General features: G+C 48.0%; 1 protein-coding gene across 5 annotated transcripts in view; it reads right to left on the bottom strand.

Moving 5' to 3' along the window:
* The window catches only part of RBPMS (RNA binding protein, mRNA processing factor), a 168,292-nt gene that overhangs the window by 8,566 nt on the left and 136,530 nt on the right, over nucleotides 1–23,196 (bottom strand). For 3 of the 5 annotated variants that reach the window (XM_037831289.1, XM_037831293.1, XM_037831292.1), the window contains exons 6-7: nucleotides 20,404–20,534; nucleotides 17,512–17,740 (exon numbers count right to left, since the gene is read on the bottom strand). In XM_037831289.1, the coding sequence (XP_037687217.1) occupies nucleotides 17,609–17,740; nucleotides 20,404–20,534 (263 nt within the window). In that variant the 3' untranslated portion in view covers nucleotides 17,512–17,608. The other 2 variants (XM_037831291.1, XM_037831288.1) reach the window with 2 other exon arrangements.

Raw genomic sequence — 23,196 nt, 5'->3', positions numbered from 1 at the left:
TCGATGGACGTGTGACTGGTTCGGCCAGCGTGGAGACAGCCCTTCCAGAGGGAGACCCCAAGGGGCCCCTTGGGGCTCCCACCCCACAGGCTTCGGCAGAGACCCCGGGCCTTGAACCCACCTCAGCAGTGATCGAGGCTGAAGGAATGACTGCCTTCCTAGGACATGTCTCTTCTCAGAATTACCAACAGTTTTCACCAGAACCTCACTGTATAAAACATTTCAAAGATGGAGCCGATGTGGTTCTTAATCTCCTAGTAAAAGCTGGGTTACTTGCAGACAGGAAAAATAAACATTCATCTCTGCATATGACGCTTATCAGCTCACCAAGCTTCTCCTGGCCCCGTCTCCACGCTTCCCCAGCACAGCCTGCACTTGCCCGGTGTTTTAAAAAATCCACACCGATGCCCAGATTCCTTTTGGGTTCTGGGCTGAACTGAATCAGTGTGACTCAAAACTGATGAATTACAAGTACCGGGACCCTAGCTCTAGCCCTGGGTTCCAGGGGTTTGATTGACAAGCTGCTCTTGGGGTAAGGTACCCGGTGCCAAAGCAGTTACCACGGCAACAGTGCCCACCCATTGGGGCCCACCCAGTGGGCACTGAGCATGCATTAGCCGGAGTATGTTTTACAGAGACCCTGTGAGACGATTCCCCCCAAACACCTAAAGCCCAGAAGGAATTCGAAATGGGCACATCTGTAACTTTATGGTGAGCACACAGGCGATCTGATTTTCCATTTTCAGCTGAGGAACTGGAGGGCAAGGAGCGGGCTGGGGTCAGGGCAGGGCTCTCACTGGCGGCCCTCCCTGGAGTTGTGGAGCCCACAAGACTCAATGCCCTGGTCTGGACGCATGGCCTTTTTCTTTTAATTTCTTCCAGGGGACAGTCAGGCAACTTCCCTGGTGTGTACGCTCACAGATCTCAAAGAACAGCCAGCCAAAACAAGAAAGCAGACAGTGGACAAGAGGGGGGAAATCTCAGCTTTGACTGTCTGTAGCCATCCTAACAGACGTGGTTAGTGGGTGAGCTCAGAAAGCATGTGTGCTATCTGCAGAGGTCTGTCGTCTTTTCGCTCATAAAAGAATGGAGGAACAGAGCAGTGAAAGAGTGCCCACCACGGTTTCTGGAAGATTTCAGTCCATCCCTACCTTTACAACTCAAACAGGAACCGCAGCAGATCACGGGCTGCAGTCCGACTGCATTCCCATAGGAATGCTTAGGGCACAGAAGCAGGGCATGTGCTTCCACACTGAGAAAGAAGAGAAACCTCTTTCAGAGATATGTCTAATAGGCCAGCCTGGCCGGGCCTTCTCAGAGCCTCAGCTAGGTCAGGCCTGCTGCATCCATGCCCGTGTACATTGATTTAGGAAAGGGGGAGGCAAGAGAAGGACTAGAGAAGTTAAATTATTCCCCAAATGTTTGAGTAAATTTGGCTCTGTTCAGAAAAAGAAATTTCATACAGATCTGGAAAAAGCATAAGTGTCTGTTCAAATGTTATCAAGTTGCCCTTGACTGCTCTGTATAAAACAGAAACCTGGAACATTTGTTTCTCTTACCTTGTTTTCTTTATTTTTATCCCATAACTTTTATCACCACCTAACCTATTTGTGGAAGGCTGAATTATATATCCCAGAAAGAAAACATGTTCTCAATCTGAATCCATTCCTGAGGCTGTGAACCCACTGTAATTAGGATCTTTGGAAGATGTTATTTTAAGTTCAGGTGTGTGGCCCATTGTATCAGCCTGGGCTTTAATCCATGCTACTGGAGGCCTGTATAAGCAGAATGAAACTCAGACACAGAGAAAAGAAAAACTCAGAGAAAGCCACGGGAAGAGGCCTGGAGGTCAACAGAACCTGGAAGAGAAAGTAGATGGCACTGTGTGCATCACCACGTGATGGAAAGCCAAGGACCCGAGGATGGCCGACAGCCAGCCCCAGAATGCCACCATCAAGCTGCCAATGCCTTGATTTTGGACTTCTAGCTTCAAAATCAGGAGCCAAGACATTCGCATTGTTTAAGCCAACCTCTTTTGTGGTCGTTTTAGCAGTTGGGAAACTAAGACACCATTAGATGTTTATTATCATAAACATTATTGTTAGGCATCTCCTCCCCGTTGTAGAATGTCAGTTGCACGAAGGCAAGGACTTTGATTTTGTTCACTGTGATACCCTTGACACCTGGAGCAGCACCTCTTAAACACTGTAGGTGTTTAAGTGTCATAAGGAGACCTCGATTAAGAGGAGAAAGGGAGCAGTGAATCAGTTCCCGGCTGCACTGCAGCGAGGGAGTGGGGTCTGACTGCAGAAGCCGTGGCCCTGCCTGCAGACCCAGTGCCTTCCCTCCCTCTTCAGTTCCACACTCTGCTTCCACATCCCGGACCTGCTGCTGCCTGGAGCACACACTGTGCCCATGGCTCTCCTGCTCACAAAGAAAGGCAGATGAGGCTGACCTTCCCAAAAGAAAACACGAGGAATGAACCACTTCAAATTCCGGCCTCGTCCATCCCTAAATTGGTGAGGCCGTGACTACAAATGCTTATAATTTCCATACTGCGGTCTTGGTCAACGGCCAGGGAAATTTCATGAGCTCTTAAAGAATCCCCCCAGCCCCACTCTCTCTCTTTTTTTAAACTTAAGTAAATTTGGATATCCAACAACGAAAGCTGTATACGTCTCATTCCCTGGAAAGAGTGAGAGAAAACTTACGGCTGCCCTCTTGTTCTCAATCTATCTGGGAAATTGATCATGTTCAATCATTATTATACATTCTGGGGTTCTCTGCCACATGGCAATACTATAGCGAGGGGCGGGGGACAGAGTTGGTAGCCAGGGGAAACACCAGCCATCCAGCAAGATGCTGAGCAGGCTAAACACCACCAACAGCCACCCCTCTGCCCACTTCTCTTCTGATGGTCACAGTAATACACACACGTGTGTGCTCACACTCACACACACGCATCCTACCTCAGCACTTTCCTCACAGCAGGCCCACAGGTGGTGGGACACCCCATTACTTATCTTGGGAGATCCTGAGCAAGCTCTCGCCCATGACTTTCTCCCACCAGAGCTTAAGCTCCCGTGGGGCACAGGTCTGTTTTTTTTCCCCCACATTTTTATGTCTAGCATTCAGCAGAAATGTGACAAATATTTGTTTCGAGAATAAAGGGCTTGTTTACATTTCTAGTCCAGCCGCCACCACCAATTTCCCTTTAGCAATAGGAAGTCAAGGTGGATAAATCAGAAATCCTTGAAAAACCTTTGGGAGAGCAAGACTTGGAAAGATGGCATCCCTTCAGAAGTGATGGCCAGTCTGCACACGAGTCATGATGTTCGATACCAGCTGTCTCTCCTGCTCCTGTCTTCTGTTTTGGGGCCATCTTTCCCACACAAGTAAAACACCAAAAGGGAAGAAAAGCCCCTCCCCTGATGGAGGGGAGCCACACAGGCCAGTGCTGCTCTTGGTGGCACCGTTCTCTTCATCTGGCCTTTCTGGGAGACTTGTTTTGCTCTGAATGTTTACATTAGCTCATCGGCACCACTTTCCAGCTCTAATTTACATTTCCCTGAGATGACATAGCTTGGATTATTAGCTGTTTTGGAAAGGACCCGATCCAAGAGCCTAGAAGGAGCCTGAGTCATAGATGCACACTCAGCTGGTTTAACTTCAGGTTGGGAGGGGAGACTAGACTCCCACCCCCAAGTGGAGCGGTAACGGGTGCTGTTATCTGTGCTCCTTCCTGACTGCCTCTCCCCCCTCCTCCTGCCTCTGAGAATGGGAGTCCGGCTATGGCTTAAATTTTTCTCAGAAAAATGATTCATCCCCAGGACACATTACATTTCTTCATGCAGAGTGTGCAAGACTTCATAAGCTGCTGGCCTTGGTAGCCTTTGCTATCTCTGGATCTCTAGCTGATGGGCAACCTGGTGAGGGACAGGTGTGGAGAATGAGGATCTGGAAATCAGGTGGGCTGAAACCAAAGAAGCTCAGGACCTTTCTGACTGGAGCCCATGTAGCTGCTTCATCGTGGCTCTCTTACTTTTGGCCTTTGCAAATGCTTTAAGGAAAACCAAACCCTTTCTTCGGCTGATACCACCTTCCTTTGCCATCTTCTCTGCCAAATGAAATCGCCACACTGGAAGGTATTCTCTCATTGTACCTAACTTTCCTACAGCAGGTGACTCTGTTTTGCCAGAGCAACTGGACACTTTTCTTCCCGGGCTTTGTGACTCACCTGCTACTTCTGATTGGGCTTTACTCTTGACATCCTTCCTTGCTGGCTCCTTCCACCTGGGTGGGCCTCAAGGCTTTGTACCTAGTGACCTCTCTTCCAATTTCTCCTTGGATGTTTGCATTAACTTCCTCACCTATCAGCTTATGCTGAATTCCGGATCTACATTTCAAGCCATGAGCTCTCTTTCCTGAGCTTTAGAAATCCCTGTTACTGCATCCAGACACCTACAACTTAACACCCTACCAGCCTCTGAAAATTAACACTGTTATGGAAGACAGAGGCTCCCAAGGCAGGGTCAGTGTGAAGGGTGCCTCTGGGGCTGTGTGACATGGCAGGGCTGGGCCAATGTCACCCCAGAAATGGAGAGGGAATCCCAGGCAACTAAATGATTCAGGTTCTTCTGAAGGAAGAAATGAGGGGTAGGAGGGTATGTGAGTTTAAAGTTAACTAAGGGCAGAGGGATATGGAGCATGCACTCAAGAAATCCTGGACTTAAACCCTAGATGCACCTCAAACCTTAAAAATGGTATTTTCAGGGAGAAAACAAGTAAAGTCTCGTCTCTAGTTGTCTACAGTGGATTGCTAATTATTTTTCTAAGAAAGGAGAGTTAAAATATAACTATCATGTACTAATATACTACTATTTCATTTAAGGATACGTGAACACACACAAATACACAAGGAATAACACAATTCAGAATAAAACACAACTACAAGTAGCTTTTAGGGAAGAACCTACTACATTGTCCTGTACTGTATTTTCCACATCATTAAAGACTGATGAAATACATTACAGACCACAATAGGGCTAAGAAACTGTACATGGGAGCCACTGGTTTAGACAGACTCCTGGATAAGAGGTTAGGGCACTTCCCCCCCCCTCCCCCGTCTGCCTTATGTAAAACATTAGTCTCAAGATATTCTGTGGAAAAAAAGGATTCCCTCATCTTAGATTAAGTTTGAGAAATATTGCATATCATATCTCCCTCCCCTTAGAGGTTCATGATGCCTGAATTGTATTAGAGGTTCTGAGAATCTTTTGCTAAAGTAATCTGTGTAAGTCTGTCTGACCTTGAAAGCATCTGTGTACTCTGCCTATGATGATCCCTGAAGACAAGGGTTCTTTGGCCACACTTAGAAAAATGGTGGGTTAGGGGAAGAATGGGTACAGTTCTGATTTATTGAAACTGATGTTTAAAGCACAGAAATGCATCCTTGAACTTGCTGCTTATTACCACCATCAGGGAAAGACTCCTGACTAGCTGGGGTATGGGTGGACTGAGTGACCACTCTGACAACCTTTTGTGGGATTTCTGACACTCTGATATCATCACGAATTTTTCTCTTGCTTGGTCAGGTCCTTCCTTTGAGAACTCCCTCTGACCTAGAACTAGAGCTTGACTAGAGGTGCCCAACTCCAACAGTGGTGAGAATTCAGCAAATGGAGCCCACAGTTAGAAGGCCCCCCCAGAACATGAAGTGAAGGTGGTGTGACCCACCACAGAGACCTGCGGTCAACAGAACAACTCACTTATGGAGAACAAGTCCCGGGAGTCTCTGAAAACCCCATTCAGTGCTCTCCATCTTCCTTGCTAAGAGGGCACCAACCGTACAAGGCTGGCTCCAGCAGCTACCATTTCTCCAATCTTTTCCCCATGAACAGTCTGAAACATTTCTCCATTTACAATGGACACAAGTCACCCAGAGGCCGGTTTTACCATGGAAGGACTAGCCTCTCCAAGAGGCTCCACAGCTTCAGATTGTCTAAGAGGGCACATGGGGCAATGTATAAATGGTTGAAAGGGAAAAAGAACATTAGTTTTACTTGGAAATAACTATCTTAGTTTTCAGTTCTCCAAGGATAGGCCCACGACTCCAGTGTTAGCCTTACGTACACGTGCACAGCAGCCTTCCATGGCCTCTTTAGAGTTTCTACCAGGTTGAAGGGCTGGTCCCTCCCTGTTCCCATTTTCCTTCCTGTTTTGTGAAGGAATGATGTAAGCCAAGAAAAGATTGATTGTGGAACTGTAACATTTAAACGACTTTACTTTAGGACAGACTCCCCAAATTCACATCCCAAATGAAAGTGCAGAATAATGGTGCTTGTACTTAAGTCAAAATTCTGTATGTACAGGGAAAAAAATCATTTGGTAGTTCTCTGAAGCAAGTTGAGGTTTAAGATAAAATGGCACAACCATGCCAATTTAGGATATCATTTACTACAAGATGAAAACTCTAGGGAAAGCCTATTGGAAACAGTGCAATGTCTGCCTTCAGTACAAAAATTAGGTACTTTGTAAAGATTAGAACTTCCGGTATGCATGTGGGGAAGGCAAGAGTTAGTTCTGATAAATCACTAACTCCCATAATAATCCACTACATAAATAAGTAGAAGACTTATGCCTGTAGCTTGGGGAAGGATTTTGTTTCATGCTGGCAGCAGCTGAATCACAATTATGTCATGAGATTTTCTGACACTTGTTCTACAGAAACTAGCCCTATCTGCTCTTATGAAGTGAGAAACCCAGGAATCTGTTTCTTAAATGGGACTCAAACAGAATAGCTTCTCATTCCTCCCTCCTACCTTGATCCCAGATGAAAAATCTCTTGGAGGAGATGCATCATACAGGTAAGAGTTCGTCAAGTGAGTTTAGCAAAGGTGGGCAATCAAAGGACGTGCAAAAGATGTGGGTGTTGAGGGCAGGAACGGAGCTGCTGTTTCCGGAACACCTACTATGTACCAGGCACATGTGAGGTGCTTTACGCATTTCTTACTGAAACCAAGTACTTACACAGTATTCAGCAGAACTGACGGGACTTCCAGCCCTGAGAAGTAGCCTCGGAGGGAGGGAGCCAGCGCATCTGAGAAGACATGAGAGGAGAAGACGCTGAACCAGGGGTCCCAAGGTACATTCTCAGTCCTCACAGAGGGCCCTGTTTGCCTACCATTTCCTCGGTTTCAAGATGGTGCCCACTCCATCCGCCTTTGTGGAATTCTCCCCAGTGGCTGATAAGCATCACGTCACTGTCCTGAATATATGGCCCAAGCTCTCAGGAGAGTCTCCCCCTCGAGAAGCAGCTGAGGCTCCACCAATTCTCTCACTCCTGCCCTCCTCTACAAAGTTAAATGCCAGGCTAGGTGAAAATCAGGCCCAGTGAGTTTCTTTTTCCATACTTACTTAGAAATGCGTAGGCTGGGGGAAAAGCTACTTAATGGTTTTCTAAGCAGGATTTTGAATATCTGTGGAAACATTTCTCTGCTTTGATAAAAGAGCCAAAGAAGCGGCAGTTTGTGACCCCATCCATGCCTGTGGCCTGGCCAGGACTTCCTTTGAGATTTTCTTCCTAGCCTTCTAGGACAGGAGTTCATGGCTTTTTTGGCTTGCAATCTTTGGAAAGGAGCCTCCCAAGAGGTGGAACCGGCTGCTCCAGCCATTAGTTAGGATCCAAAGTGGAAGGCCAGCCCCAAACACAAACAGATTAAGGGCTGCTTTGTACCCTTGGCAGATGGTTCCAGGTCCTGTGCTGAGGGAAATAAGGAAAAGATAATACAAAACAAAAACAAAACGCAAGTGCTCTTTGCTTTTAACCAGTGCCCACCTATTAGCAATGTCAGTTTTGCCTCTAAGCCTGTTTGGCACAGCTCCTCCTTTTACATCCAGAAGGGACAGCCTCCCCTTTAGCTCACCTTCAGAAACAGGCACTAAGACAAACAACAGGAGGCTCTGCTGGGAGCAGGGAGAGAGAGCAAATTACAAAGGAGAGGTGAACCCTGGAGAAGAGGGTGGCATGGACCCACGGGGAGCCAACAGGAGGAAGACTGCTTTTTTACCTGGGTCTGGTCCAGCCTTTTTCACCCGAAAAGGTTTCTAGAACAACAGAATGTGAGGCTGGAATTTCCCTTGGTTTAACAAAATACAATTTGCAGTGGAGCCATTTTATTTTTTCTTTCCAAATGGAGTTTTATTCAGATCTCCAGGGCATCAAAAAATGAGGCAGGAGCCACTCTGGTTGACATGGAGGGATGCAGCGGGGAATAAGGAAAACCTCTGAGCCTCTCATTTGGCAGGTGGGGATAACAATTGAGGCCTGGGTTCTGAACAACAGTCTCAAGGTCATAGAGCCCCATGGGGTCAGAATCCAGGGCTCAGGCTCCAAAAGATCCTCCAACCCCATTCTAAAAGCTGAGGTATCTGGAACTGGGGTCCTAGAGGAAGTCAGCATCAGGCCCTTGGCCTTCTGCCGCATGCCCCCAGAGAGGACCCCATGCTTTCCTTCTATCCCACGTGCCTCCTCATAGAGTGACCATTTCCTCCCTGGCTGCTGGTGCCATGGGCGGGGCCAGGCTGGGGGTCTATCCCTCATTTATTAGGGAAAGGGGGGCTTACAAGGACCAAGAAGACATTCTGAGCTTCCACCTATATCCGGAATACATCTCAGGAATCCCTGAGCCCTGCTGTGCATTAGGGAGACCCTCTGGGGACTAGATAAGATATTCCCAGAAGTCAGTTTAACAGGGAGAGTGGGTCCCTCTATTGCAAGAGGGCAGATCTGTATTCCTTGGGAGCCACTGGCAGGTGCTGAAGCTTGTTTAGGGCAGGGCCAACACTCCTAGCAATTAAGGGAACCAGAAACTTTTCCCAGGCAGAAAGACTAAAGCCCATGTGACTTTGGGAATTTAGGAGTGCATGCAGAAAAAAGAAGAGGGAGAGGGAGAGAAAGGGGGGGAGAGAGAGAAATCAAGAGGGGAAAAGGTGGGAGGCGGGAGGGGTGGGGAGGGAGAAGGAAAGTGGGGTATGGCAGAGGAGAGGAAGAGAGAGAGAGAGACAAAGAAAAACCCATACCTACCCAAGGCTTACGGCTTTGTGCATCTGAATCCACTTGCTCACTAAGCAAAGAGCAGAGTTGGAGCTGCCTTCCTGAGACAGGTAGTAAAGGATGGGCTGAGGGCACAGAGCCCCCGTGGCAAGTGGGGGGCTGGGACCTAAACACACAGTAGGACAGGATGGGTCCGTGTGCAACGGGGTCAGTGTGGCAGAGAGGTGGCGACCGGTGCCCGGGGGTGGGGCTGGGCATGACAGAGGACACGGGGAAGAGGGCGGACTGGCCAGGAGTGGGGAGACGCAGGTGGATGGCATGATTTTGATTTCGGTGAAGGTGACCGAGAGAAGGAAGCCTTTCACCTCTTGCGACTGCGCCCGTCTTTCCTGACAACCTGTCTTGCATTCGGCCTCAACCACCCACACGCATCTTCTCTCAGTGTCTCCGTCTCAGGTGTGCCTGCGGGATGTGGGGCTCCACTGGCTGGGGCGGGGACGGGAAGGCCCTCTCTGAGCTGTGGGTCCATGATAAGCTGTGCCCAGCCGAGCGGAGGTGGCGGAGGGGGCCCGTGAGGAGGTGGGCCAGCTGGCTGACTCTCAGAGGATGTGCCAGCAGGTGCAGGAAAGGCAGGCCAGGCCATTCAGGCCCCACCGCACTGCACAAGAGGGTGAGCATCTTGTGCCACCATCTAGAAGTCCAGAGGCCCCGCTGTGCCCACACCCCAGTGGAGGGCAATGGCCCCCCAGTGGCGTCTGAGCTTCTCATCTGGAGGCCTGGGCTGTGGCCCAGCAGAATGGGGGCACTTATTGGGCAAAACTGGGAGTTCAGGCAGCTGGGCCAGATGAACAAGCTGTTTCGGGTGGTCCTCTGGGTGGGTTAGAAAAAAAAAACGTCTGTCCACACAACCTGCTCTGCTGTAGCTTTTAGCCTGGGGCCACTCCTGGCCACTCGAGCCCATTCCCTAGATCCACTGTCAATACTGAAGATCCCACGGTTCCCTCCAGACCCCTTCAAGTTAAGCTCTGTCTCCACAGACAGATGGGCAGGGACATGACTGTACTTGTTACATGTAAGGCAATGATTCTTGACAATTCTTCAGGCTCTCTGCAGAAAAATGCCCATGTGAGCATGCACACATGCACACACACACACATGCACGCACCCTCACAATACTGCAGACAATTCCAGGGGCTTCTGAAGTCCCCAGTAAGAATCTTGCACAGAATAAATATAACCAAACTAACACTTCCTGTTGTTTACTCTGTGCTGGAGCCTGGGGTGGGCTCATCACATAGATGGTAGCATAAAAGGGAGTAAGTCACAGGGAATAAAGACCCTGGGCATCTTCTCCACCAGAATTCTATAATAATGACAGTATAGTTTTTACAGTTCACCATCCAGGGGCAACAATGTATAAAATGCCACCACAACACTGCTTCAGGAATGTTCTTTCAAATCCCCTCCAAGGGGGAAAACTACAAGTTGCTAACTCCTTAGCATGGTACCAGCTACTATGGCTGCGAATAGATTGGCTAGGGGAGGAGAGCACCAGATGCCCAGAAAAAGAAATCCCTCAGAAGAAAACTAAAATGGGATGCTAGAGAAAGTAGAAAGTACCCATAAAAGTAATTTCCATCCTATTCCATTTATAGATGAGGAACCTAAGGCCAAGAGGATGAAAATACATGCAGAATTCGTGTTCCCAGTGATGTTGGCCAAGGACAGGAAGGTCTTGACCATCTCCAGGATGGAGGCCGTGCCCAACCCTCCAGCCCTTCTACTGTGGTTTGGGAGCAGCACAGCATGAGTAATTACTAAAAAAAGTAATGATTTCCATTGCACTCTCTCCTTTCTAATGATTCGCTCCCACGATCACACTTGACTTTGGAAATGGACACGAGGCATGCTTAGCCTGGCTCAATTAGTGGTAGCTATCATTAATTTAGTACCCTTTGGTCCAGTTATTTTCTTCTCTGTGAAATAGAGGGATCCAGGGTGGATCAGTGGTTCTCAAAACGTGGTGCTGGACTGTCAGCATCGGCACCATTTGTTAGAAATGAAGAGACTCTGGGGTTGGGGTTTTAACAAGCCCCCAGAGGTTCTGATGTACACTCAAGCACGAATCTTGATTAAGGTTTCCCAAAGTGTGGCTGGGAGAAGGCTCGTCTAGAGATGTTCTATGGTCAAATATATTTGGGAGAAATGCATATTCAGTTATGCCCCTTCAGCAGATTATCAATGTACATTAGCGTGATGGGTTCTGAGATGTTCCACAGTAAAGAAAAGTGTTTGACTTGGTTGAACCCAGTGTTTCCCAAACTTATCTGACCACAGACTCTTTTTACTTTTTAACAGCTACCAACACCTATGGGTGTGGAGAAATGTTGGTCTGGGAGGCCCTTTTCGGTGGTAATGTTCTGTGGAGCTAGGAGGGAAAGGCTGCCAATATGGCAGCAAGTTTCCAGCTCTTAACCAAACCAATGAGGAGCTGGGAGATGACCAAGCCAGCTGGCCCCATGTCTGTAGTGTCTTCTCTACGGGCACAGCTACGATTTTCTTATTTTTACTAACAGAGTGCTGTATCTGCATCTAGATTTCCCCAGCACTATATTCAGAACTAGGTTATCCCTCTTTTGAGCAAAATATTTAAAAAACACTAACTTAGTATTTCTTGTGGAAGACAGGAAGGTTAACTCAAACCTCATTTATGAATCCGTTTTTAAAGCATGGCCATTCTTGGGCAAGTTTCTACCACTATCCCCAAGAAGGAACCCCGAATACCTCTGTGGAGGGGCTTCCCCAACATTGAGCCTACTACAAGCAGCCACTTACATGGTTATATAATTTAATGAACTCTGCCCCATTCATCCCTACGGATCCCCTCCTGAGAAGCACCACCAGCTAGTCTGTCAAGTCCTAAGCAAGTTTTGTCGGCAGCTGCCAGGCTGGGGAGAGGCTGCCAAGCCAGAAGCAGACCCTGGTCCAAGAGGAGAAACTCCAGACTCACCAAACAGACTTGGAGTGATGTGCAGCCCCCAAGTAAAATTAATAAATAAATAAACAAAAATTATCCTCTTTATAGGAGTAAGTACAGGGTTCTTTTAAATAGCACACCCCACACCACCCCCCATTTCTAAATAAGACACTCACCATAACTGGACAAACATGTAACACTTTTCAGACATCTCTCTGTTGCATGAATGAGGCCCATGGAGTGTAACTTTGTAAAGGGATACCTGCCCCCTCTGCTGCCCACACTCCTAAAAAGCTTGGCAGACCCTACTCTCTTTAATCAAACCAGCCTGTCCTCTCCTCAGCAGACGCAAAGGGCACAAAATGCAATCAGCAGTCTTGGCTCCTTGTCTGGCATTCTGCACCCCTTGCCCAGGGCAATTAAACAAGTTGCTATTATCCGGGCAAAATGCCAAAATTCACGCGAGCTGGTCCAAAGGTTAAGCCTGCCACCTCGCCCACTGCCACAACCGGCCAAGTGGTGAGCAAGAAAATTCTGGCTTTAGAACTCCAGGCTCTACCTTAGCCCTTGTGCTCCCCTAAGACCCCCCGTCAGGTGGTGGGATGTTTCTGAGGCCGGAGCCCAGGCAGGAACAAGGGTGTGAGACCCTAAGGACAAGTCCTACAATTGGGAACATCTCTGCTAAGACCGATCAAGCCTGGGATTTTAGAAGCAAGCCTTCAGGGATAGTTCTCTCTCCTGGGGTTTTAGATTCCTTTCCTCTCAGTCCTAAGCAACAATCCAGGCTCTTGTTTCCAAACAGGCATGTGCAATGTGCTCAGACATCCCCGAAGTTCACTCGCGACGCTGCGCGGGTCAAGGGCACCCAAGCGTGTAACACCCTGTGTCAGATTAAGTCCACAGTGGTGCTTGTCATCCATATTTAATTTTGTCAGTCTGTTAATCTTTAACTATGTTTGCTATCGAGGGCCATTAGTGGTCCCCAGGAGCAGAGCTCAGTGAAGCGGGAAGTGCTTCGTGGCAGAATGCACAAGGCTGAAAGTTGGGACATCCCACTTTCCCAGCCCTCACCGGGTTCTCGCCTTCTCCATCAGCAACACAAATCCGGAACGATCCCATTTGGAGTTGGTTTTCCTTTTTTCCCTGTCACAACTGGTTTTCTTCAAGGAAGAGTTCACTTTTCCTTTCTATGAAGATTATGCTTTATGACTCCAATTTCTTCACAGCCTTGGTTGTTTCCAAGTGCAATCAGAATTCAGTTTCAGATGTTCTCTGGAAGCCCATGTCTACGGAAGGAGGCCAGACTTCCTGGGTGGACGGCCAGCTGACCCAGCCATATACCCTCATCTTGGCACACACCACAAGCCACAGGCCACCACTCTTGCCCTGGATCCAGCTGCTTCTTTTTACCAAAGAAAAAAAGCCAGGATCCTTGGGTTTCTCTTGTAGGCTCCTGGTTGGGAGCCTCTGGGCCAGGCCAGGTCAAATTCTGACAAAGGGAAGAAAAGGGAGGAACTACTTTCATAATAATTACTATTCCAGGTCAAGCTTTTACTCTTTCCCTCAGAATAACCCTATGAAATAAGTGTCCATTGTTCCCATTTACAGATGAGGAAATGGAGGTTAAGTAAAGGTTAAAAAACTTGCTTAAAATCCCAAAGTTAGCATAGTGGGGGTAAATCATCTATAAAATCTGGTTTGCTTGACTTCAAAACACTGAGCCCCAACTACACAGCAGGAGCTGTGCACACTCATTGCAATAATCCCATCACACGCCTGTCAATAATCCCAAGGAAGAGGAGAGCTCACAGACAGCACTCGTGATGAAACTCTTAAACTGGGGACAGCTCCTTTAGCCAGAGAGGCCAGGGAAAACACACGCCCTAGGGAGTTCAGTCTTATTGCAAAGGACAAAATGGAACATACTTGATAAACCTGGAAAACACATGCTGACCTGCCAGGAGGCGGCACACATTGAATGTTCCCCCACTTGTCGGTGTGTTCTAGGGAAGTGTGTTTGGAGTCAATGACCCTGGCTAGGGTCATACAGAACTAGGGAAATGACTCTGGTCCCTGGAAAGTTTCCGCTGTATAAAACTGCCTGCTCTGGAGAGGTCTTAGGCTCGACAGCACCAACTCTGGTCAAAGAAACACTATCCTCAGTGATTCTGGACTGCTTCTAAAGCGGCCGGTGAGGCCAGTGTGTATGTCATCTCTCTGCAAGGGGCTCATTTCTTCTACAAAGACCAAGCAGCAAAAGAGAAGAAGGGACAGAACGGCTACAAAGTTAGAGACTGGGGTCCCCTGGGTGTCACAGCCACAGGACCATGAAGAGCAAAATCTTCAAAAGCACACGATGCAAACGGTGTGGCCTGGAAGTGAGGCTGGACGGCATCCCAGAGGAGGGCTGTGGGAAGGAAGTGCCAGAAAGCCCAGGGAGGAATGGGCTGGGTGACCTGTGGCTCTTTGTCTCCTCAAGTTTCTCAGATATGAATACATAAGGGAGCAGCTGGAAAGTTCAGGGACAATGGATTTGAGGAAAGCAGCACACACGAACCATTTGGTCTCTCTGGGATTCCAGCTGTTTCCCGCTCTTGATCTCTTTCCGGTAGGGGTGATGTTTTCTCCTGGCAGGCGCATCCCAGCCTGGCTTTGGTGGAGGTTTCCTACGAGGAACAAGTTCTCCCAGGGCTCCCACGAGTTGCAAAGCCCTCGCTGCTGGACACAGGGCAGGTGATGCTGGCTGCACACTCTCAGTTCCTCACCGTTCTCGCCTGTCTCTTGTTCCCTCTTTCTAGCCTCTGGCCTTCTATTTGGCTGCCCTGAAAAAGTGAAAATGTACTGGATGTCCTGAATATGTTAACTATTAAAGCCTTGTGGGTAACTTGACTTAGCCCTAGCCTTCTTTCTCCGTATAAAGCCCTTGGGAAGGACTACATCTCCCACCCCCAATTTTTGTTTTTGACCTAATATTTATTAAGCCCTTACTATGTGTCAGGCCATCTTTTAAGTGTTTACCTGAGGGATTATTAGCCCCATTTTACAGATGAGGAAACAAGCCCAGAGAGCTTAAGGGACTTGTAAATGGCAGAGCCCACGTTTGACCAAACAGCTCCAGGGCCTGTGCATTTACTCTCCATGTTACTGCACAAACTTAGCAATGAAACCAGCACCTCCAAGCGCTCCTGAAGAGCTCAAGTGATGGCACAGGCCATGCAAGGATATAGCCTTGAGCAGTGTTTCTCAAACCGGGGTCCCTAGGAGGGGACTGGGAGAGGATGGATGGACTCTCAGCTCCTAGACACTGAGAGAGGCACTGATCTCCACTTCTGCAAACACAAAGCCCAGCCTACCTGCTCCTCTGGGTCTCCCTGAGAGGTAAGTCAGCTGCTCCTGGGCGACTGTAAAGCCTAACAAAACAGGGAACTAGACAACTGGCCCATTCAGGACTTCGAGGGGTGGCATCTGACCTTCACAGAGCTGCAGGTTTATAGTAAAGGTAAATGTCAGAGGATTAATAGTTTCATTTATGTAGGAGAACAATTTAAAGCCTTCGGCTGAACAGCCCCAAAGGCAACCTCTGCCATTTCCTTCAAAGCTGCGGGTTTTCCAGACAGTCACACGCCCCAGCTCTGGAGGAAGCTTTGGGCAACCCAGGCCTCAAGACAAGGAAGGCAGGGGTTAAGAGCTGATGTGATCTGGGATTCACAAAGCAAATGGCCAGAATTACCTCTTTTCCAGAAACCTCCCTTACTTTTGGGGAGGTCGGCTAACATGGAAGGGTGTCGGAGCTGCTTCTCACGGATCCCAGAGACGGCTGTGTTCACTGGGCCCCGCGGGACCCCTCCTGTGCGAGTCCTAACGTGTGCCCGAGTAGGATGCCAGCCTGCCATGCTTGCTGGTAGATTTCTGAGGGGCCGTGTACTCCCCTGCTCCCTGCCTCCCTAAAGACATTCCTTCTTCTACCATACCCCAGGCTAAGCCATGAGTTCTTGGCTCTTCTTAACCTCAGTATTCCTCACAGGGCATGGCTAGTGACACAGAGGCTTAATGAAATTTGTTCATATATATGTACATATGTATGTGTACGTGCATGTGTCTGGCACATGTTTTAAATCCTGTTCCCAGACGTGGCACACTGCTAATCTGCTAATGAGTATAATGCTCACCCCGGTGGTGTGGGGAGGCAGCTCTGCAGTTTAGGCGACCCACACACGCCTCCGAGGCCTGTTCACCCTTCTGCGCTCTCCCTCCCCTGCTGCCTTTTAGGTCTCTTTTCCCATGGTCCACTTCTGTATTTATTTTGGGTTTAACCTTTAAAAATTTTCCAATGTGTCACAAGGGCCCTCCCAAGGGGCACATCTTGCCCCTGGGAAGTCTGTGCTATGATTTTAAATCCTTTTGTTCTCTTTCTGCTGAGCGTTTCCCAGACTCCATGTACAGGTGATATGTTCTAAGCACAGGGGCATAGCAACCCTGCGAGAATTTTGAGAGAAAGGCTATTACTCCAGGTAAATGATACCTCTGAATAAGAGGAGGAACCCGGGACTTTTCTCTCAGTCCTACTTACCTGCAGATGTGCCTGGCCCAACAACACGACTCTGACTCAGGTAGAGGGTAAATGGTGGTGTGTTTCTGGGATGTGGAAAGGGCAGTGTGCTTTACTGACTTTCTCTCAGTTCCATCAGCAACAAGGCTAAAAGTAAAAACGAACCCAGACTTAAGAAGCTGAGATGTGTGAAGACGAGGTGCTGGGAACAGCTGCACATTCTCGGCAGAGAATTACCTTCCTGAAAATGGATGAACTCTTCTTCTCCCATTTGGGGACTTACAGAATATATCTAATGATTTCAAATACCAAGAACATGGAAAGTAAAAAGGATGATCATTTCTAAAAACATCCAAGATCTTCTTTGGAATCAGATGTTTGCTGCACCCAGTTGCTCTTTCATCTCTAAATAGAAATGGCAATACTCGAGGCTTAGTCTCCAACAATTTTTTTCAAACAGGATTTGATGGCAAACTAGCACCTTCAACGTGGGGTGGGAAAGGAGGGGGCACCAGAAGCTGGGGCAGAACTGGAAATGTGACTCCATGTTCTCCTTCTTGACATTTTCCGTCTCCTAGTTTGCCTCCCTCTGGTCATAGGGGGCAGACTGGAAAATGCATCTGTTTGTTGCAAATAGCCTTTTAGGAGCGAGACACACCGTCCCCACTGCCGTGGGACCTCTCAAGAACGAGAATCTTCCAGGATGCAGCACTTGGTGGCTTGGTGGTTCGGGATCCCCAGAAGATACAAGCAGCGGCGAGGGCTCAGCTCTGGTGCCCGGTCTCCCCAGGAAGCTTTTCTCATGCTCTCTCCCTTATCAAACGCACTTGAGTGTCACGGGCCTAATTCACCCAAAATCTCGGTCAGAGATTACACCTCAGTTCCAAAATCGCATTACCATGAAAACAAAACGCTGAAGTCTACTTGAGATTATTTTTACTCTGATTAAAACTTTTATTGAAATCGCTCAAATGTTGTCAAGAAACAGTTTTTTCAAAACAAGGGGGAAAAGCGCTAACAAGCAAATTCAACATGGGAGCTCCCTCTGCTGGTCTGTAGTAGGTTGATATGTTACAAACACATTCCCAGAGACAAATCTAATTTGCTGGAGAAGTGGACAAAAGACAGGTGTGTTGGGCTTTGCCTCAGGAGAGAAACACTAGAAGAAAAAAAAAAATCCATGTCTCAAAACAGAGCACAACATTGCTAAGAAAAGCAAAATTATTTATAAACTTCTCCAAAGACATTATAAGATTTTTGAAACAAAAACTGAACTATCCACCAAGGGCAGATGCTCCGCTTTGGCCTTCCCCTCTCTGTGCTACCACCAATTAGTAAAAATTCTCTTAGGATCCTGGGGTGAAGTAAGTGCTGCTTTCCTTGTCTTTGCCTCCAAGTCTCTTCTTACAGGCTTCCCATCTAGTTAGAGAAGAAAGTTCCAAGGAGTCACGGAATTCCATTAAAGACTAAGTCTTGGGTTAGCCAGCACTGCTGGGTGGCAAGAGCAAGGCCCAGGAGGCAGGTGACCTGGGTCATGGCAGAGCCACTGTGACTGTGGGTAACTCTCCATCTTCTCGGATCTGTTTCCTCATCTGTAAAAGGGGTCAGACCGGCTGATTTGTAAAGCCTCTACCAGTTCATTCTACGATTCTCATATTGGACAGATAAAATTAAATAATCATATTTGTTTGTGAGTCTTTGGGATCTGGAGCCCAAGACTACAGAAGGAATGACTCCACAGAAGAATGAGGTAGAGTACATGGATCTCACTGATATCAGATGAGAGTTCCACCAAATCTAGGACAGCTGTGGCAAAGCTGAGTGGATCACGGAAGAACTAACAGGGGAGGGTCCCACCATGGGCTTTGCACCCCATTAAGTCAATGGTTGATTCCATTCTAACCTTGTCACTCTCTCCCCATCCTTCCTCACAATGGCATATTACACCATATCATTACTGCTGATTTCATCCATTACCCAGATGTCATGCCCCAAAGCCAATGCTCCCACTCCTTTCTGGACACGGCCAACTCTTGATTATACAAGGTAATGGTGAAAGGCTTTGTTGCTGATTAACCAAAGCCATGGATATTCAAAAGACGATGCAAACTTGGCACTGTTTCATGGTATTTATTAATGTTTTTAATTGCCAATTGATCTGTATTATGTACACGGTATGAAAAAAGAAAACTGGGCAGCTCAGCAAGAGGCGAGGAGTGGAGGAGATGTACCATTCACAGAGGGGGTGGGGGGTAGCAGACTGGCAGAAGGGCTCTTTAGTTCCTCCGTGTCATCTACAAAGTTACAGCCCAGGATGGACAACCAGAGACAAAGGCTTCATGCCCCTCTCTGCTCCCCTGCCACCTGCCATCACAACGACTATCAGGCAGTGGCATGGACAAGGAAAAGGCACAGCTACTCCAGAAATGGTGTACTCAGACTCAGAACAATCCGGACACAATGGTTTCTGTGCCAAGTACTCTCACCACAACCATCTACTACATTCCCCCCACTTCCCCCTCACAAAAGTACTACTTTCTACCTCCTTCTCCCAACACAGTGGGTAACCGCTACTGGGCCCAAGGCACTGAGGCCCGCTCTTTGACTCTGTCTGCCTGCATCGTGCCTGGGCCCAGTGGGGCAGCAACCCTGGGAGGCTGGGTCGTCAGTACACGAAGCACTCACAGCTCAGGTGGAAGAGACAGGAAGGATGTTCAGCCAACCACGCTCCTGACTGACCCCATGGAATCTGAGGACCCTCTGTGGGACTGCTCACAGGTATCTTAATCAACCGACTGAGTTTGGTACAACACAAAAGAGTTTTACGTCAGAAGGAAGAGTTTTCTGGGAAGTTGTTTATTTCATCCAGCCTTGTAAATAAACATGAAACAAAACACATAAATAACCCCCCCCACCTGTCCAGCCCAACAATTTTTTAAAAGAGAAGATCTTCCTACTGAAAGGAGTTATACATGCAGTCAGAAAAACAAAACCTGTGTTCCTTCTTATCTTATTTGATACTACCTCCATTCTCTGAGGCCAAAGAGGAAAAGGTTACATTCAAAGTAGAATCCTACCTTTGATCACTACTTGCACTAAAAGTCAAGCTAAGAAGGACATGTTCTCCAAGGGCAGAGAAACGGTTAGTATGTAGACCATATGCTTTGTGGATAAACAAGAGAGTCTGTTTATAAAACTCAGCCTATTCTTATCTAAGAAAGCCAGCCAGAGCAGAGATCTCTCTCTTAACCTGTAATTATATTCTAGGTACCATATAGACCCTCCTTTTCTACAGGGCTTCCTAAAAATGGGAACAACCACCCTTAATCTTTCCCTTCACATTTGTGAGACAGCATAGTCTTCCTCTTGGAAGCTCCAAACTTTCCTCTTTAGTCACTAAAGCAAGAAGCAGAAATCTTTCAATACATAAACACACGCACAGAAACACACATCTCTTGTACAAGTGCACACCTCTCTCTGCAGCCCTTGCACACGTCTATGCCCCGGGGGTGCCCTCCAGCTGGCGGGGAGCCGGGGAAGCGACCTGGCCCCAGTCTCTCGTGTGTGACATGAGGGTGAGATCATTAAGGAAGAGAGAGGTGTCGTTTGGGGCAAACGTCAGGCAGTGGGTGATACCGTTGCTGTCAGATGGTCCTCTTAGGTCCTGGAGGAGTGTCAGCTTGATTTAGAGGGGATCATTAATCTCTTGAAGGTGGATTTGTTAGCTGGATAGGTGTTAGTTGTATGGTGTGCTCTGGGAAACCAGGTTTGAAAAGATTGGTGGTGGAGTGAGTGAAGTCGTGGCCGATGGGTATAAATTACCTGGGCATGCAGTGAAGCGGGATAGGTGAAAGCAGGAGGAGGTAGAGCAGGCGCTAACTCCGCTGGGTACAGAGGGTACGGGGCCCACACTTCAGGGCTACTGGGGTAAAGTGCAGGCACTGTGAGCTCATCTGCAAGAAAAGAATAAGGAAAGAGTTAGTGGTTACCAAACAGCTGGTTTCAAATCAGAAAACAAAACCCCAATGCCCTCAGCCCCAGTCAATCTCATAAGTCAAATTACTCTCATTCGTTTAATCACCTGCTGGCTTTGCCTTTCCCCCACCCCAAATTCTAAGCCAGGGAACAGCAAATACAAATGTAGCCACAAGCATCTGCTGCCTGCCTGGCCTGCTGAGGTCTCTTGTCCTGGCTCTGCCTTGGATACTCTGATGTCTTTCCAACTGTAGCTGGGGGAATGCAAGAGCAGTGGGGATTTCCTGTACAAAACAGCAAATGTGGGTCTCCATGGAGAAGAAGGAAGAGAAAGGAGCAGATAACCCATGAGAACCCACTGCAGGTACAATGTCTTACCACCAGCAGGTCGCCAGCAGACCAAAAGAACTGTGAGACTTTTTTGCACAATGGTATGATTATTACAGACAAATAAATCGCAATCGCCGCACATTTTCCAGTTAGCCCTCAGAAGCACATGGCCGAACAGTGGGACCTTGGGGCATTTGATGTTGCAAGTCCAGACAATGGAAATGGAAAACCCTGATTAAACTGAAGCTCCACAAAGATGCAAAGAGGAGTGGTTTTGGTTGCTGTTTACACTGACTGTATTTTCTAGAGAAGAAACGCAAGCCATATTGCCGATGGCTTGGTCTCAGTGTTCCAGCTGCGGTTTGCCAGATGGAAGGGTAAATGCCCGGGCCTCGGAATGTATCAGGAAGCAATGCATTAAAAGTACCAGCAAACACAGGAGGGAGCTTCTCGGCAAAGGCGAAAATAGCATCAGTCAATAACTGTGAAGCAGGTATTTCCATCTATGCTTTTATCACCTGTCAACATCTGAAATCAAGTAGGCCAAAGATGTTGCCCAGGACTGCTGCAGGAGCCAGGAAAGGATGACAAGATAAAGCCATTAATGACTCTGCCATTCAGAACTTTTCCAGAAGGTGACAGGGCATGTGACGCAAGGTCAACAGTCAGCTTAGTCCTTCCACACCATCCAAGAAGCCAACCCAGGCCTGCAGCACCCCATGCCTCCTCTCACCATCCCCCTAAACTCTGGCTTGAGGCAGGGTTTTCAATGACAATGAGAGACAGAAAACTGCTTTATTGGGTACGATGGGGGGCTCACTCTGTGGAGCAGCCGGAAAGTGGCCGGGCCAGCGGGCGTGCATGAATCTGGTAAGGGAGGCATGGATAAGGGGTCCACAGCCTGCATGGTGAGAGCTTCTGACAGGATGGCAGGAAGTTGAGTGCTGACAGATGACCAACTATCCGCTCAGAGGGCGGTGTGCATTCAGTTTCAGATCCAATGCACTGTGGCTGGCTGGACAGCCTCCTGGCCTCCCTCCTCTCGACCCAGCAGTTAAAATTCCTCCCTCAGGACTTGGGGATGGGAATACTGACTGCTGGAGCAAAAAAAGCCAATGAATGGACCGATGGCTATTACTTGGGAGGGAAAGAGCAGCAACCCAGACCTCTCCATGTTCTCGGGTATGGGGCTGCCTGAGGCCCGAGGCTTAGGGAGCTGCTCATGGAGGGGTTGAGAGAATGCTTGACACGCGCTTGTATCTGCTGTCATGATGAGCCCATCTGATTTCCATTAGCTCTCGTGGGAGCCCAGCAAGTGGAAACTAACTATTTGGCAGAACCAGTGTCTCGGGTTTTAAACAATCACTCTCGGGAATGGCATGCTGTCACCGCCGTTGTTGTTGTTATTGTTATTTTAGCTACTACGCTATTTTAAGACTTTCTGAGTCTCTCCAAAAAGTCAAGAGAGTCCCAAGACCCAGCACACAGATCCATAGCCTGTGCTTGTCCTGCCCTGGCTGCGCTCGTACACGACAATGGGTACCATCCGAGGGGACGGCTTGGCTGGAGCCTTCCATGGCCAGTGCTCAGCGGTCCTTCTCCGCCTTCCTGTATAACAGGGCCTGGGTGATTGAAAATGAGATGAATATATGTTCTTTAAGATAAACCACATCAAGATATCTGATCCTAAAGAGATAAAGAATGGAGATAAGGTGAAGTCATATTTCCATGGCAGCCTGACTGAGGGACTTCATGATTCCCAGACATTTCTGCATTTTTGTCCGAAAGTATTACTTCCCACCGGGTTTATACTGATGCTCAGAGCCAGTTCTATGGTTAGCTTTTGCACAAAAAATAGCCCAGCAGAACACAGAGGATTTGTTTCCAATTCCCATGAACCCAAATCTGTGGAGTAATAATACAGTCAGGCAGAGGCATAAGAGGCTGGGATGAATTGACACTTGATGGTAAATCCCTCAAGTCTGATCATCTCACATTTCCCCTCTGGAGGATAGGGAGTTGCTCTAACTCTCAGGAGAGTGTGACATGCGGGGGTTGCTCTGTTGTTCTGGAGGAGGAGGAGGAGCTTGTAACATTGAGAGATATCAATGGGGGTCTCCTGTGTGGGTAGGTACAAAGAAAGGAGAGCTGAGAGGATGATTTCTAATGATTAATTTCCAAGGCTAGTGAGAGCCCAAGAAGACAGGACCCAGATCTTACTCATGTCTATACCCCTGGGCGCTCCAGGCTTGGCATTTAGCATCCAATAATGCTTGCTGAATTTAATAGTATCAGATGGAGAGTCAAAGC

Source organism: Choloepus didactylus, chromosome 3 (assembly GCF_015220235.1).
Source record: "Choloepus didactylus isolate mChoDid1 chromosome 3, mChoDid1.pri, whole genome shotgun sequence".
NCBI lineage: Eukaryota > Metazoa > Chordata > Mammalia > Pilosa > Megalonychidae > Choloepus > Choloepus didactylus.
This window is presented reverse-complemented; position numbering and strand designations above follow the sequence as displayed.